This window comes from Hyperolius riggenbachi, chromosome 9, assembly GCF_040937935.1.
Source record: "Hyperolius riggenbachi isolate aHypRig1 chromosome 9, aHypRig1.pri, whole genome shotgun sequence".
NCBI classification, from domain to species: Eukaryota; Metazoa; Chordata; class Amphibia; order Anura; family Hyperoliidae; genus Hyperolius; species Hyperolius riggenbachi.
In genome coordinates, this window is record NC_090654.1 from 163,266,064 (window position 1) to 163,284,767 (window position 18,704).

At 43.5% G+C, this 18,704-nt stretch overlaps 1 protein-coding gene across 1 annotated transcript in view; it reads right to left on the minus strand.

Annotated features, from left to right (window-relative positions):
* Positions 1 to 18,704, minus strand: part of FGD3 (FYVE, RhoGEF and PH domain containing 3) — a 411,633-nt gene that overhangs the window by 62,782 nt on the left and 330,147 nt on the right. Inside the window, exons 14-15 of the mRNA XM_068253640.1 lie at positions 16,638 to 16,739; positions 10,153 to 10,215 (exon numbers count right to left, since the gene is read on the minus strand). Coding sequence (XP_068109741.1) covers positions 10,153 to 10,215; positions 16,638 to 16,739 — 165 coding nt within the window. The remainder of the gene's footprint in view (positions 1 to 10,152; positions 10,216 to 16,637; positions 16,740 to 18,704) is intronic.

An 18,704-nucleotide genomic window follows, 5' to 3' on the forward strand; every position in this document is an offset into this window, starting at 1 on the left:
GGTATTTCCATGTAGTTCGGAGAGGAAAGCAGCCACAGCGCCCCCGCTGGAGCCAGCAAAGGTAAATATTGAAATTACAGTCGGGCCTGTCGCCGGCTGTTCAGAGGGCTGCAGCGAGACCCCCGTGGGACAGAGGACGGCGTGGGAAGCCTCATTAGGATCCGGAGGCTTCCCCCACCCGAGGTGAGTACCCCCCAGGGGATCTTTTTCATGTTACAGAGTCTCTTTAAACAACATACAGTGTTTGTTTTTGTGTAATTGCTCTTTTTCCGGCCTGTCGCCGGCTGTTCAGAGGGCTGCAGCGAGACCCCCGTGGGACAGAGGACGGCGTGGGAAGCCTCATTAGGATCCGGAGGCTTCCCCCACCCGAGGTGAGTACCCCCCAGGGGATCTTTTTCATGTTACAGAGTCTCTTTAAACAACATACAGTGTTTGTTTTTGTGTAAGGCCTCTTTTGCACAGGGGGCTGAACTACTCATTTGTCAAGCAGTTCAGCCTCCCTTCCGCCAGGCAAAAGCAGCATTAAGCTGCAATTACATGCAGTTAAATGGAAACCTTTGCATTACCTGGCAGCAAAAAAGTGCCTTGTCGCATCTGAACACAGCAAGATGCAGCTCTATGAAGGGGGGCTGCCTGTGCACCGCCCGTGCCGAGTGCAAGCAAGTGCCCGGCCAGTGAACAAGAGCAGCTGACTGGTGGTGAATACAGCTCTAGGTTGTTCTCAGTCTACCTCATTCAGCATGAATTATCTAATGTAGGTGTAAAGGCATGCTTAGATAAAATCAAGATAGATTAGGTCCTTGCCCAGATGGCATCTACCTCCGAGTATTGATGGCATCTACCTCCGAGTATTAAGGGAGTTCAGTTCAGTGATTGTCAGTCAACTTTCTCTTTCAAGCAGGTAAGTTTCCTACGACTGGTGTGTGGCTGATATTTTTCCCCTATTTAAGGAAAAATATCAGAACCTGGAAACTACAGACCTGGTAGCTTAAAAAGGAACTCCAGCGAAGATAATGTAATAAAAAAAAAAAAAAAAAGTGTTTGCCCATTGTAAAAGCTTTCCTCTCCCTGATTTACATTCTGACATGTATCACTTGGTGACATTTTTACTGCAGGTTCCATAGGCCACTCAGTCACTGTATCCTGCCGCCGGGCTCACTGCGCCCACCATCATCACTCAGCGCTTCCTCCTCTGGCTGGATCACAGAACCTGATCAGCTGACAGTGGGCGAGTAAACCGGAACTTCTGGTTTTCGCACGCGCATTCGCTGGGCGAGCTCCGTAGCATCTGGCATCCCCACTGACAGAATGTTCCCCACCTCAGACCACTCTGGCTTGTGGTCTCCTGGGGATATTCTGGCAGCAGCCCCTGCTCACTGGCATGGCAAGCCTCAGACGTCTCCGACGATGTGCATCCTGCGTGGACAGGACAAGAACTGAATTCTGTATGTATGATGAACCTTCTTATAGATGGTACTAATGAATATGTATGTATGCACATTTTTATAGTGCAGTCCTGTCCAGTAAGTATGGAAGCAGAATCAGAATCATCAGAATCATCTTTATTGTCGCCAAGCACACCGAATGCAGTGCCCGGAATTGCTTGTGGTTCACATGGCAAGAGGCAGATCAGGAACACATAACAACACACGGCAAACATAGCAAGGCAAGCAAAACATACAGCAAACAGAGCATCGCAATTAGAGTCTTGGGAGGTCAGAGTTTACAGCTGTGACAGTCAGTGTTTTGAGTCATAAAGGGGGGGGGGGGGGGGGGGGGTCTTGAGTTCAGTGAGTTCAACAGGAGAACTGCTTGGGGGAAGGTGGTGTTCATGCGCCTGGTGGTTTTGGCAGGGATGGATCTGAAACGGCGGCCCAATGGAAGGGTCTCAAAGTAGCGTCTGCCCGGGTGGGAGGGGTCGAGTAAAATCTTGGAGGCCCTTGTCTTCATTCTCACGGAGTAGAGGAGATTAGCGAGGGCAGGTGGGCGCCAATGATCTTTTCTGCAGACATCTCTCAGGGTGCTGTCCAAGGATGTCCAGAGAAACAGCTATTTCCCACAATGCAATGTGGTTCACAGACAGGAAACTGCCAGGACCATGGTCCTCACAGTTTCCTGTGGGAGGGGTTTCACCACAATATCAGCTCTACAGAGCCCCCTGATGATCAGTTTGTGAAAAGGAATAGATTTCTCATGTAAAAGGGGGTATCAGCTACTGATTGGGATAAGGTTCTTGGTCACAGTTTTTCTTTAAAGTAAGTTGTGTATAAACTGTTTAAGGGATTAAACTGTTCAACTGTCTAAGGCAGGCTTTCTCAACCAGGGAATCCCAGGGTTCCTTGAGTACTCTGATGGGGTTCCTTGACATTTTCCCACATTGTGCGGGAAGGACATTATAATAGGGGGTACTATAAAAAGAAGCACTAACTTGGGGGTCAGAATAATAATGAGCACATTAATAAAACGCACTAGGATAAGGAGACAGTATAATGAGTGGCAATGAAATGGGGGTAGCCTCATCTACCTTTAAAGACCATGCCTAATCTAAAAAAAAAAATGTAGGGGTTCCTCGAGATCAAAAAAATTGTTTGCAGGGGTTCCTTGAGATCCAAAATGTATTTGCTGCTGGTTGAGAAAGGCTGCTATACAAGACCAGTGATGAGCAAATCCGATCCGGATGCTACTCGGATAGTAGCTATCCGGATTTCTCCCAGTAATGCACTGCGGCCTGGGCGGGGGATTTAATCCTTACCTATCATGACGTCTTCTTCGTCCGTCCCTCGGCGCCTCCCACGATGCGCTCCACTCCGGCGTCACGTGACTAAAAAACAGTGAAGGAGGAAGTGTGTGACGCCGGAGAGGAACGCATCATGGGAGGCGCCGAAGGATGGACGAAGAAGACGTCATGATGGGTAAGGATTAAACCCCCCGCCCAAGCCGCAATGCATTACTGGGAGAAATCCGGATAGCTACTATCCGAGTAGCATCCGGATTGGATTTGCTCATCACTGTACAAGACTTCATAGCAAAGAATTATCTAATTTCAGCTCACCAACATGGGTTTACATAAGACAGGTCTCAACAACATGCTTAGCTTTCATGAAGTGGGGAATGCCAATGAAGATCTTGGCCCATAAGTCCTGACTGTCCTGACTCTAGCTTACTGCCTTATGCAGGAGAACAGAGGCGCCAAAAGGATAAAAGGAAGCTAAATGATCTTAAAAACCAAATTCTTGGTAAATAGAGGAGGTAGTGGTGGACTTACCTCCTCCAAGTAGACACACGACGACTGTAGTAAAGACAGTCAATATAGTTTATTTATGAACTCCAAATATGCAACGCGTTTCGCAGGTTTGATCCCGCTTCATCAGGCAATAACAGCGGAGCAATAGCATATTTGGTCAGTAGAAGAGCCAGGCACCTAGACAGAGGTGCCTGGCTCTTCTACTGACCACATATGCTATTGCTCTGTTATTGCCTGATGAAGCGGGATCAAACCTGTGAAACGTGTTGCATATTTGGAGTTCATAAATAAAATATATTGACTGTCTTTACTACAGTCGTGTGTCTACTTGGAGGAGGTGAGTCCACCACTACCTCCTCTATTTACCAAGAATTTGTTTTTTAAGCTCATTTAGCTTCCTTTTATCCTTTTGGCGCCTCTGTTCTCCTGCATAATATTGAGTCCACCCTGGGTGGAGGGTTGAACTCCCTTTTTGCTCATCTACAGAGAGTGACTTCTTAATCCTGAGTGGGGTCAGGAAAGTCTCCCCACCTACCTTTATAGTGGTTGTCTAATGGTAACCATTTACCAGTACATATTACACTATTGGGGCTCTTGGTGTTCCTTTTTTTTACCTAGTTTACTGCCTGTTTCCTTTGATATTGTGCATGATTGTATATAATGTATGCTGTATATATCTCCTGTATATTTGTCTTGTAAACAGTTAGACCCCGGGGTCACGATGCTGCAGGATCTCAGCACTCACAGAGAGTCGAGATGTGACACAGAGCAGCCCCGTTTCTATGGGCGTGCAAATAGTGCAATTGCCTGGGCGCCGGATTGAGCGGCAGGAGGGTGGGCGCAGTGACAGGGGAGCTGGCATAGTAGTTACAGCTCACCTTCCACCGCCGATACCCCACAGCCTGTAACTCCTTCCTCTTCCCAGGCATCCGTTGCATTGGTAACAGCGCCCCCTGTGATGACGTGAACGCATGTCATCCCCGTCGCTGTTACCTATGCGACGGACGATGGGACAGGAAGGAGACAAAGGCTGCGGGGGATCAGCAGCAGAACGTGAGTTAAAGCTACACTATACCCGCTCCCCCTGCCACTGTGGGGCACCTACCTATCTAACCTATACTGGGAGCACCTACCTATCATACTGTGGGCACCTACCGATCTATCCTATACTGGGGACAACTATACTGGCTATCTATATTGGAGGCACCTACCTAGCTAACCTATACTGGAGGCACCTACCAATCTAATCTATACTGGGGGCACCTACCTATATAAAACTATACTGAGGCAACGGTACTGGCTATCAATATTGGAAGCACCTACCTATCTAACCTAAACTGGTGGCACCTACCTACATGGGCTACCCTACACTGGAGGCACCTACGTAACTAACCTATACTGGGGCAACTATGCCTGGCTACCTACACTGGCAGGGACCTATGGCTGGCAAACCTATACTGCAGGTGGGGGAATGTTTACACCCTTGCCCTGGGTGCAATTTAGCCTACAAACTGCCCTGACACAGAGAGGCCGGGTAGGGGCAGGGCTCTGGGAAGGTGTGGAGTTAGGTGGAAAAGGGGCAGAAAAAGGACGGGAAGGGGCAGGGAGAGGCATTCCTAACACCAGAGTGGGCATTCTGCAGGAGTGCCGGTTCCCCTATTAAGATGCTGACAAGCTGCTTATCAGTATTTTCTTGGGGGTGGGTGGGGGCTTGTCAGCAGAGGGAAGTGGGAACAGTAAACAGTGCAGAGAAGACACAGAGGCATGCCACTAAGCAAGGAATATGCCTCTCTGTCCTATTTGTAATATAACATCCGCCTCAGGTACACCTTAACAACCAAACTTTACTTTTTAACTTTTCTTCAAATAGTAATCTTTGCTGTACCTCATTTCCTGTCCCTAGCACTAACATAGTAAAAGTAAAAAGGCTCCTCGCAGATCCCAGTGACAGAAACAGAGAAAATCTCTCCACTCAGAACAAAGGAAACACGCATACAGAAAAAAGACTTCACACTATTCAGATAGTATATTCAATACTGTAACGGAGTAGTATTATTGAAAGTCTGTTTCCTGCATTCAGAACTATCCAAATAACAGGCATATTGTCTGGGTTTTCAGAAAATGTGGATTTCTCAGCAGCTGCCCAGGACTGCCATCTAGTGGTCAAATAGATTATAAATAAATCAAGCTAACTTGTCTCATCAAATAATCATTGTAAAGCAGGACATAAATCCTATAATCTCTGCAACAGTAACAACACACTGCTCTGAATTACTTGTAATTGCATGCAGTGCTCAGCCTGTATTAAATGATTTCTCGGGAATCCTCTCTGACAAAATTGCTAAAGTAGGACAGAGAAACCATCACAGATGTGCTATACATATAATCATCAGTGATCCTTTACTGAATGATGTTTAACAAGATCAATGCTATATACTGTAAACTATTGAAAATTATTTCTAGATCAATGGCAGCTGAAGTCCCATAATAAAAGCACATACACTGGTATGAACAGACTTGAACGGGATTGACCATACTACCGTAAATATATTTTATATCTTCGTTTTGAACAAAATCAACCCCGTTTATCACACTGATGTAGCAAGATTATGCAATTAAAACAGAACCGGATGTTGAAGGCAACATGCTCTCTGCTTTATGGTATGTGCACAACTACACAGTTACAGTTAGTTGGGTTGAAAAAAAACAAACAAACAAAAATAACGTACAGCCATTGAGTTCAACCCACAAAAAAGTATGACACGAGCCTGCACCCTTTCATATCTCAGATGATCCAGAGAAAGACAAAACACCCTTACAATGCCTGGACCAATTAGGGAAAAAAACCTTTTCCGACTCTAGATGCTGAACTGAAAAAAGACCAAAAGAAACTTGCACAGCTGGACACAGTACAACGACTCTAGATGGTAATCGAATAAAATACCTGGATCAACACTGCCACAATTACCTAGTCCCTTTTAAATGCAGACACAGACTTTTCCATCACTACTTCCTGTGGTAATACATTCCCAACTTAATCACTCTTAGTGTAAAGAACCCCTTCCTAAATAGATGGAAAAAAAATGTTTTCCTCCAAATACAAATCATGTCCCCTTGTCCTTTGCACAAGCCTAGGAGGGGAAAAACTCATCTGCCAAGCTTTTATATTGCCCTCTGATGTATTTATACATGTTAGTCAAATGATCTCAACGGCAATTTTTCTCCATACTAAATAATCCCAGTTTATCTAACTTGGTAAGTGAGGTCTTGGTGAGTCCCTTTATCCCTCTGATCAATTATATTTCATATTCCAAATGGAGAGAAAGACAAAAAAAAAGAGAAGCACTCCGTGTGTTCATTCATGGGGATGCTTAACCCCCTTAAAGTAAGCAGTTCATCTTGTTGTTGCTGAGACTTTGAATATTGACTAATTAGCAAATGAGGCTTATGAGTGGATTCACTCTCAAGCAGCGTCAAGTAGGATCTATTGGAGATGCAGCTCCTCCTGCTACTGGTGCACACTAACTAGTGCAGCACGGATGTGGATTGGATCAGCCATGATCTTTAGAATTGCCCTCGTTAGTGGTGAGAGTAGCTGCACAATTGTGTTTCCATCATTTTAAGTGATTAGTGTGATTGAAGCGAGTTCTCCCAAGGAGGGTCCATAAGGGTCCCTCATTGTTACCTTAATCAATATTCCAGATGCGGCCTCACAAGAGTGCAAAGATTATGTTAGCATCCCGAGTTTATATTTAACCCCCCCCCCCCCCTAGCGGTATAATTATTTCCAGATTTTAGGGTCAAAAAGCGCTGCAATTTTTATCTCACAGAGAGATCTGTGGCAGCCCCTACACTTACTTACCTCCCTGGGATCTAGCGCTGCAGTCCTCCCACCGTAGAAGAGAAATGTACTTTTACTTGCGCTAGTCTGCTAAACGCTGGACTTCTAAGAAGGCTTGGTTAAGCGCCGAAACGCGTAGTGACGTCAGACGGCACGCTGCGAGGAGGATCCGCCTGCTGTTCGTCTAGCCCTGACTTCCACCACTCCTGTTAGCTCTGGCCAAGCTCAGGGGCTGCAAGAGAGCTCGTTGGTGGCTTCCAAAAGCGATCTTTTACTTCAAAAGTTTGTAAATGCAAAATAATTTGCGTGTTTTATTAATAAAAGTTTTAGTGCACTATTGGAGCGCTCTCTCTCCCCTTGCACTCCTCCCTCCGTACTCTGGGTGACGCTGTAACCCTATTATGAGATCGCTGGCTGTCGTCATGATGACAGGCGGCGATCTCACCAGGGTGATGCAGAGCCTCAGAGGACAGGAAGAAGAATGACTGCCAGCATCTGGATCCCCAGGGAGGTGATTGAAAAAGACAGCTGTGCGCCATTGCTCTGCATAGACCTTGCGGCGTTCACCACGAGTCTGACTTGGGGTTACCGCCAGGGAGGTTAACACATTCCAAAATTTGATTTGCTTTAGCTGCAGCTGCTTAGTCTTGAATACAATTATGTAACTTGTTATCAACCAATATACTCCTAAGTCCCTCTTTTTTTTAACATCGTTAAACACCATTTCAACTGCCACATACTACTTCTTGTGCTACAGAATCTGGTAACTCCAGAGTTGGCCAATTAGCAATATCAATTTGTAGTGCTTTGTATGGAACTTTTAACCTATCCACCCCTGTAACTCTTCTTTATTCTAACATAGCTCAGTATTTGTTTTTTTTTTCAGTAAATTTTGATAGTCAACAACCTAATACAGCCACAACCTGCTTTCCAACCTAATATTCAGAATGCAACAAACAGATGAAAACCATAACATTTGGAAGAAAGACATGACCAATCCTAGTTCACACCATTCACAGAATAACATGTGCTTTAAAGATGTTGCAATTACTTCACAGAGCCAGCAAACCGTACAATGTACAGAAATGATCCCAAGAGATTTCTGAAATATTCTGTCTGCCTGGAGACTTTGGTGGTGCAACATACACAGATACATGCAAAAAGAATCATAAATATACAGTGGCTTGCAAAAGTATTCGGCCCCCTTTAAGTTTTCCACATTTTGTCACATTACTGCCACAAACATGAATCAATTTTATTGGAATTCCACATGAAAGACCAACACAAAGTGGTGTACACGTGAGAATTGGAATGAAAATCATACATGATTCCAAACATTTTTTACAAATAAATAACTGCAAAGTGGGGTGTGCGTAATTGTTCACCCCCCTGAGTCAATACTTTGTAGAACCACCTTTTGCTGCAATTACAGCTGCCAGTCCTTTTGGGCATGTCTCTACTAGCTTTGCACATCTCGAGACTGAAATCCTTGCACATTCTTCTTTGCAAAACAGCTTCAGCTCAGTCAGATTAGATGGACAGCGTTTGTGAACAGCAGTTTTCAGATCTTGCCACAGATTCTCGATTAGATTTAGATCTGGACTTTGTCTGGGCCATTCTAACACATAGATATGTTTTGTTTTAATCCATTCCATTGTTGCCCTGGCTTAATGTTTAGGGTCGTTGTCCTACTGGAAGGTGAACCTCTGCCCCAGTCTCAAGTCTTTTGCAGACTCCAAGAGGTTTTCTTCCAAGATTGCTCTGTATTTGGCTCCATCCGTCTTCCCATCAACTCTGACCAGCTTCCCTGTATCTGCTGAAAAGAAGCACCCCCAGAGCATGATGCTGCCACCACCATATTTGACAGTGGGGATGGTGTGTTCAGAGTGATGTGCAGTGTTAGTTTTCCGCCACACATAGCGTTTTGCATTTTGACCAAAAAAGTTCCATTTTGGTCTCATCTGACCAGAGCACAGTCTTCCACGTTTACGGTGTCCCCCACATGGCTTGTGGCAAACTGCAAATGGGACTTCTTATGCTTTTCTGTCAACAATGGCTTTCTTCTTGCCACTCTTCCATAAAGGCCAACTTTGTGCAGTGCACGACTAATAGTTGTCCTATGGACAGATTCCCCCACCTGAGCTGTAGATCTCTGCAGCTCATCCAGAGTCACCATGGGCCTCTTGGCTGCATTTCTGATCAGCGCTCTCCTTGTTCGGCCTGTGAGTTTAGGTGGACGGCCTTGTCTTGGTAGGTTTACAGTTGTGCCATACTCCTTCCATTTCTGAATGATCAATTGAACAGTGCTCTGTGGGATGTTCAAGGCTTTGGAAATCTTTTTGTAGGCTAAGCCTGCTTTAAATTTCTCAATAACTTTATCCCTGACCTGTCTGCTGTGTTCTTTGGACTTCATGGTGTTGTTGCTCCAAATATTCTCTTGGACAACTTCTGAGGCCGTCACAGAGCAGCTGTATCTGTACTGACATTAGATTACACACAGGTACACTCTATGTAGTCATTAGCACTCATCAGGCAATGTCTATGGGCAACTGACTGCACTCAGACCAAGGGGGGCTGAATAATTACGCTCACACCCCACTTTGCAGTTATTTGTAAAAATGTTTGGAATCATGTATGATTTTCGTTCCACTTCTCCCGTGTACACCACTTTGTATTGGTCTTTCCTGTTGGATTCCAATAAAATTGATTCAGGTTTGGGGCAGTAAAATGACAAAATGTGGAAAACTTCAAGGGGGTCGAATACTTTTGCAAGCCACTGTATATAAAATCAGTGTGTCGCGCTATATACATTTTGTCCATACAGGACTAATCAGTTAGAGATGATCACTGAGATGATCATGATTCTGATTTGATGTAAATGATGTTGCAAATTGTATGCAGCTTAGAATTGAGCAAATCCAAAATGTTTCAAGATGAATAGCAATTCAAATAAAATTAGCAACTAAACAAGAAAAAAATTACAACTAATTGCTCTCTATCCGTTATCCCACAGAGGTGATAAGTTCATGCTTATGCATTTAATAATTAAATCTTAAGGAACACTTACTCCACCTGGTGAATTGCAGCCATCTGATCCTGGTGCGGACTCGTACGAGGAAGGATTCGCAATCTAGATGAGAAATGTAAGTATTACATTTTAGGTTCTCTTAGTATAAAAGGCCATGTATATGCAGTACCCAGACACCAAACAGTTATTCATCAAAATCATCAATTCTGTAAATAACACCAAATATATTTTCTAATCCCTGGATCATTTTTACGGAAGTGGCATCACAAAATAGCAGCTTATACATAGCTTATATAGCAACTAGAAAGGGATAATGAGACGGTAGTAATTTGAGTTAACGTAAATTATTAAATTAATTTTATGCAAACTTAAGTAGCTTGAAACTCAACCAATCAATTGCAGTAGCTAATGATTTTAGTGTAATGCTAAGCTGCTTAACCTTGCATAAAATTTACATGAACTCAAATTTACTAGTATCCTATTGTCCAACTGAAAATTGCTCCAATACTTAAAAGGACAACTGAAATGAAAAGAATATGGAGGCTGCCATATTTATTTCCTTTTAAAGAGACACTGAAGCGAAAAAAAATATATTATATAATGAATTGGTTGTGTACTATGAATAATTACTAGAAGATTAGCAGCAAAGAAAATATTCTCATATTTTTATTTTCAGGTATATAGTGTTTTTCTATACTACACGCTACACGCTAAACCATAAAACCACCACCATGTAATAAAAGCTCACTGCCACACAACCCAACTTATGCGAATCTGGAAAGAAAAAAGAAAAAAGCATAGCTCAGCTTTATGGGTTGGTAACAGGCTCATCCATGGCTGAGGAGCAACATATAAATCCAGCATCTGAAGATTATTCTACAAATAGGCTTAGTACCATGGGATACAGGTCAGTAGACTCAATTAGTGCAGAGAGTAATTCCAATAAATAAACAGGCATTAGATTTAGATGACACGCAACTGCAGAATAGCATTGTCTGAATAACTATAGCAGTATTGACAGATTATCCGTCCATACAAAACATGCTGTTAACAGTATAAACATAAACACATCAATACTCTCCTGTACTGCATACTAGACTCTTGCTTGACACATTTTGGCAAGTTACAGGAAAAAAAAGTTATAAAAATTAATTTTCACTTTTTGCACAGAAATCCTGGGGAAATTCAACGCCAGGGAGGATAAAGAGTAACTGTCGGGCATAAAATCAAAAATCAATTCTTTATTTTTATCTGGTAAACAAGTAATAAGGATGCTAATTAGAGATGGCCCGAACCTCAGATTTTCGGTTCGTGAACTGCGAACTTCTGCAAAAGTTCGGTTCGTGCGAACTTTCGCGAACTGCAATAGACTTCAATGGGGAGGCGAACTTTGAAAACTAGAAACACTTATGCTGGCCAGAACAGTGTTGGAAAAGATGTTTCAAGGGGTCTAACATCTGAGTTTTTGCATGGATGATTGGGATAGACGCCAAATGTCCCGGGGAAAAAAATCTGGATTTGACGCAAAGCAGCATTTTAAGGGCAGAAATCGCATTGAATGCTAAATTGCAGGCCTAAAGTGCTTTAATTACACTCCCTGAGTACTGCTTTACACTGACACACCAAACTCACTGTGTAACGCACCGCAAACAGCTGTTTGTGTTGTGACGGCCGTGCTGGACTGGTGCACACCATGACGAGAGTGCAGGCGATGGCGGCTTTCCAGCCCATATGGTCGAGGTAGCTGAATGACAGAACCGTGGCTGTCCAGCTGATCAAATTTGGTCTGTCCACAATGAAGCAATGACCTTATTACCGTATATATGCCCCCCTCCCCCGAGACACTTATATAGCCTGCGGTCATTGCTTCATTGTGATACGCAAGCCCCTTCACCGCGGCAAAGTAATGATCACAAAGGGGAATTGCCACATGTACATGCCTTTTGTTTTGTTGTTGCAGATTGCAGTGCAGCCAGAAAAATTAGGCAGGCATGTACACGCACTAGAAAAATTATTATAGCGGCCACTGCTAGCAGCGGCCTTAAAAATTCAGGAATCCACCTGGAGTCCTGAACCCTGTTGGTGGTGGCGGAGAAGGCAGTCAAGCGGCCTGCGAGCAGAGATGCTGTGTGGGGAGCGTCTTAGTTTTGGGGCAGGCAGTCACACGGCGTGCAGGCAGAGATGCTGTGTGTGGGGGCTGACTTAGTCTTGGAGCAGGCCTGAGCGTGCTTTGCAGACCAGGCATCCGTGGTCAGATGGACCCTTGACCCAACGCTGTGTGCCAGAGATGTCACCACTTGCCTTTCAACATCACGGTACAGTTTAGGTATCTCCTTTTTTGAGAAAAAATTGCGGCCTGGTATCTTCAACTGCGTTGTGTGGCTTTGCTTTTGTGTGCTGCTTTTCCTCAGGTGGTCATCCCATTGCAGTTTGTGCTTCGTAATCATGTGCCTTCGTAAGGTAGTTGTCCCTACGCGGGTCTTGGTCTTTCCATGGCTAAATTTTCGGTGGCAGAGAGTACAGATGGCATTGCTCTCATCTGAAACAGACACACAAAAAAATGTCCACACCACTGAGCCCTGGGGTGATGGCACTTTGGTGGTGGCGGCCGACTGAGTGTTAAGTGGGGTGTCAGAATCAGAGCAGGAGGAGGAAGATATGTCACGCTTCCGTGCGGAAGCTGAGAAAGATGAGGTGTTCTGTGTTGAATAGTCAACTACGTCCTGACCATATTGGGGGTTGATGGCACGTGCCTTCTTCTGAACACTGTACTTTGGTCGAGGGCCGTGCCAAATCACGACAGTGCGACCTCGGACAGACCTGCCAGGTGGCCTGCCTCTGCCTTTTGTTTTGCCCATATTGGGGGGGATGAAGTGAAAGGTATGCACTGACTTGACTAATACCATGTACAGTTACACAGGTGTAGTGAACAGGTATGCAGTGACTGCTGGTACAACAATGTGTGGTTACACAGGTGCAGTGAACAGGTTGCAGTGACTGGTATTACAAATATGCAGCTGCCTGTCGCACACACACACACAGGTACCCTGAACAGATGCACTGACTGGTGGTATTAACAATGCATGCGCTTACGTAGGCAGGTAGGTAGGTAGGTGCACTGAACAGTGAACAGGTGCAGTGATTGGGATTACAAATGTGCAGCTGCCTGACACACACACACACACACACACACACACACACACACACACGTACCGTGAACAGGTGCAATGACTGGTAGTATTAACAATGCGTGCGCTCACGTAGGTAGGTAGGTAAATAGGTGGACTAAACAGTGAACAGGTGCAGTGATTGGGATTACAAATGTGCAGCTGCCTGTCACACACACACACGTACCGTGAACAGGTGCAATGACAGGTGGTATTAATGGGTGCACTCAGGTAGGTAGGTAGGTAGGTAGGTGGACTAAACCGTGAACAGGTGCAGTGATTGGGATTACAAATGTGCAGCTGTCTGTCACACACACAGATAGTCACTGAATGTGCTGGGCCTGGCAGTGGCACAATAGGAATTACACCAAAGGCCAGCTGCGACTGACTGACAGGACTGTATATAATGCAAGTGGGCCACAAAAAAAAAAAAAAAAATAGATCACAAGAACAAGATTAGCTCTCAAAAGAGCTGTTGAGGGGTGCTTTTTTTTTAGCAATAAGAATCAGCAAGGAGCAAGCTAACAAGCCTACAAGAGCCTAACTAAGCTTTCCCTATGAGAGTCTGCAGCAGCTCTCCCTTCTCTAGTTACTGCAGGCACATGAGTGAGTCCAATGCCTGACGCTGTCTGCCTTTTATATGGGAGGGGGGGTGGCTCCAGGTGGGAGTGTAGCCTGATTGGCTACAATGTGCCTGCTGACTGTGATGTAGAGGGTCAAAGTTGACCCTAATGATGCACTATGGGGGCGAATCGAACTTCCGGAAAAGTTCGCGGTTCTCCGCGATCGCGAACCACGGAAGTTCGCCGCGAACAGTTTGGGCCATCTCTAATGCTAATCAGGCAATCCAAAAGTTAAAATCTCTATTACTTTTCTTGTTTATAAATGATCATTCCCCAGTTTACCTGACTCTTATTTGGTACGTTGACGCACAAAGGGAGTTGCAGGGCATGCATGGTTGTCTTTTTTTGTTTCTTGATTTACCCTCAGACTTAACTAACGTACAGAAGCAAAAAAAGGACAACCCAGCATGCCCTGCAACTTCCTTTGTGCGGCAACATACCAAATAAGAGTCAGGTAAACTGGGGAATGATCATTTATAAACAAGAAAAGTAATAGGGATTTTAACTTTTGGATTGCCTGATTAGCATCCTTATTAATTGTTTACCAGATAAAAATAAAGAATTGTTTTTTGATTTTATGCCTGGCAGTTACACTTTAACAGTATAAGGCCTCTAGCACACTAGATGCGATTCCGATTTTTTATGCGATCCGACATTGATTCAGATCAAAAAACGTAGCTGCATGCAGTACGTTTTTTAATTGGAATCAAAAATAGGATCAAATAAAAAAATCAGAATCGCATGTAGTGTGCAAGAGGCCTCATTGTTAAGAATACATACAGTACACCTCTGATTAACTATAGTTTGTAAATAATTTTAGCTGCTTGGATATATTCTCCAGTAGTTTAAAGGACATACATTTGTGATGGAATTATTGTTGTTCAGGTCAAACAACATTTCCATTTACTCCAGGAGGACACTCTAAAGGTGGCGACACATGATGTAATTGTTTGCAATTTTCTTTTAATTCAAGAATTATAATCGATTTTGCTGATTTATTGTAACTTTTGGAAGAACAGACCAATGTATCATAAATGCATTAAACATTATAAGAACATTGAGTCCTTAAATTAAGAATTTACAATCTAGCTCACACCACTCAATTAGCTGAAAAACTGACCAGAATTTTCCACCCTGGCCAATTAGAAAGTTTTGAAAAACAGAAAATTCAATATTTGTCAATACATTAAAAAAAAAACTACTAATTTTTATCAAGAAAAAAGGGAAAAATATAATGTCCTATTATATCACGTGTAGCCACCTTAAAGGGAACTTGAACTGAGTAAAATTATTTAAAATAAACACTTGAAGTAACTTCAAATGAAAGTTACATAGTTACCTTGCCATCAGTTTCTCTCGGAGGCTCACCATTTCCTTCTGACAATGTTCCCTTCCAGTTCTGAAAACATTTTGTCAGAACTGAAATATATCAATTGATGTCCATTATATATCAGTTGCTGTCAGTTATAGCTGAGAGGACAACTGATGTGCCAGGTAATGCCCATGTTTCCCTATGGCTCAAGTGGGCGATGTTACAGTTTAACAGTGTGCTGACCAGAAAGCTGTTATGGGGTAATGGCCATTTTCAAAATGAAAGATGCAGAATTCCCTTGATCACAGTGGACAAACAAGAAGCGGGAGAGGAGAAAGAGATTGAGGAGTAGACTACACGGGAGGTAAGTATGACTTGTGTTTGTTTATTTTGACTTTTAATTTTGAGTTCAGGTTTTCAGGAAAGGGAACCTGAAGTGAGAGAGATATGGAGGCTGACATTTATTTCCTTTTAAACAATACACATTGCCCTGCAGATCCTCTGCCTATAATACTTTAAGCCATAGAACCTGAATAAGCATGCAGCAGATCAAATGTTTGACTGGATTAGCCGCATGCTTGTTTCAGGTGTGTGATTCAGTGACTACTACATTTAAATATCAGCAGGTCCCCAGGAAACTGGTATTGTTTAAAAGGAAATAAATGTCATATCACTCTCACTTCAGGTTCCCTTTAAGTCAAAGCACCATAGGAAACAGACACACCAGTGTCCTCTCTGTGCACCGGCAGTCTTTCTATACTGGTTTTAGTTCTCCCATCTCCCATGTGCAGCATTCCCACACTCAGCAACCTTGTGGGTTTTGCAAAAAATCAAGCGCTACTAAAATGAGTGACAAAGTAAGACCCTAGAGCCTCATGTGTAAAAGTGATGTACCCGTTCCAATCCTTAGGTTAGCTTTTGCACTTGCAGATCCCCCTTAATGATGGACATGGTGCCACAGACATGGCCTCAATCCTCCTGACTTCTAAGAGTGACAAGTTCATAATGCCAGAAAAGTGAGGGTTAGCTATAAGTTGAGGGACTTGATACCTTCCGTAAAGCAGTGCAACAAATATCCTATGCCCTCTTTAAGTATATAGAAAAACTATAAGCACTTGCCACTGACTGCAATTTAGCAGTATTACTAGCAACCAATCACTTCCCTTTAATTCTTAAAGCAGACATTTTAAAGCATCTTAGTTAGCTGTTATGGGACCCATAAACCGATAAAAACACTTGTGCTCTTTGGTTCTGCTACCATTAGAACGGGGAAGCCATGAGTATGAACAATGTGAGGAATTTCTCAGATGTTTAATTTACTAACAGGACTGTCATGAGACACACCACACATGCTGCATTTTAAAGTGACTAATTGTGATAAGCATCTATATTCATATACTTATTTCAGATTGTGATAATTACCGGAGAGTCTGGACAATGATCGTCTTCACGGGAGAAGGAGCTGTTAAATGCTCGGAATGTTTCACTGTTCTGTTTGTGCTTTTCAATTGTGGCTTGAATAACCTGGAAATGAACACAGTCAAATATGTTAATGTACAACAGTGCATTTATGGGTTAAATCTGGACGCTTCAAAAAAAATTAAATAAGTTATGGCATTAGTAGCTGAGCACAATACAAAAATGCATAATGGCAGATTAACTTTAGTGAAAAAACGGCAGCTAAATGTAGTCAGTAGATTATAATTATAGCAGGTAATTTGCACGTTGATGGCACTTCAGTAAAATGGGAGTTCCATAGACCTCAATGTTAATTACGGCGCCAAGTGGGTAATTTAAAGGATGCAGGAGGCAAATTTAAAAAAAAAAATTGGATTTACTTACATGGGACTTCCTCCAACCCCTAGAAGCCCATGTGTCCCACTCCTCGCAGTGCCTCCGTGGCCTAGAGCGTTCAGCACAGGTGCAGAATTTCTGCACCTGCACAGTCCCGGAGCGTCACTGCCGCACGCATGCACAGAAGCCACCGGCCTGGTCAGCGGCTGCTCGGAGGGAATCCCGGGAGACTGCCTGAGAGTGGAACTGCAGTGAGAGACACAGTCTTCTTGGGGTTGGAGGAAGCCCAGGTGTGTAAATCTGATTTTTTTTTAAATTTGCCTCATGTATCCTTTAAGCACTGGTGGTGCCCAATAAATATCTGAATTAGGTGGCGCAGATATCGGCGGAGGGAACATTTAGTGGCACAGGCAGCACTGATAACGGGGGATATTGCAGTGGGGGTTGGTTAGGATTAGGCATCGTTAGATGGAGGGTTAGAGTGAGAATAGCGTTATGTTAAGCGATAAGTAAAATATCTGAAAAAGTTAAGGATATTCTACTATCATATAACCATTGCCCAATAGTAGCTATTTACAGATATTCTACTAGCAGCTGTCTTTATGCCCAAATTACTGTGGCGCCATTTTTAGTTGTATGCAATATATATGTAAAAATTGCATTCAATCACAGCCCTTTCACCTACCAAACTTCTCTATTGGTTTATAACACCAAGTAAACATTTAAAGCCCAACCACAGGAAAACATTATTTTCGTTCTGGATAGTGTGGAATAAAGTGCATCCTCTTGTCTGTGTCCACACTGGAACAATTTTCCCTTAAGCTTGGTACACCCATGCAATTTTGATCGGCCAATGGTTGGCCAATTTTACCACTTTCATGCAATTTGAGAGCATACCTGTTCATAATATTCAAAATCTGTTTGAGCTCACACTACATGGAGGTGTTTAATTTGGGAAGTGATTGTCCAATCAAAATTGTGTACCAGGCTTTCGTTCCTGATACTAAAACCTTCATAGATTTAATAATCCCCATTGGAAACCCAGGGACAGGAAGTGAGGGGACAGAAAGGAAAAGTGTCCATCTCTTAGGACAAGAAGTGAGAGGAAGACACCAAAATGGGACCACAGACCGGAATAAAAATCCTTTCCCTCAATTTTTAAAAACTGGAATATCTTGGTAATAAAGCTGGGCTTTAATGATGAATTCCAGGAATAAGAACAAAACAGGGAAACCCCTTCTATCATACACTAACAGAACAGGGCCACCAATTGTCCCAGGCAAACCAAGTGGGTAAGGGGGGGGGCACCTTTGGCTACTTATATGGGGGGTGGCTACCTACACTTTAGAACACATTGGCTACCTATACTGGGAGCTGCTACTTATAGTGTGGGGATACTTTGACTAACTATACTGGGGGTAGGTACCAATACTGTGGGACACCTTGCCTACCTATGCTGCAAGCCTACCTGTTTGGGGGGGATGAAGACACCCTTGGCTACCTGTTGTTAAAGGAGAAAGGAGCTCTGAGTAGAAATAGAAGGGCCACAAATTATGCGCTGCTTGGGGCCACAAAAACCTACGCAGCAGAAAGCTAATGTACAAATACAAAAAACCTTTTCACAGGGCTTAGGCTCCCTGCACACTGCATGCGAATCCGATTTTTCATCATCACTGCATGCTGCATTTTTTCTAC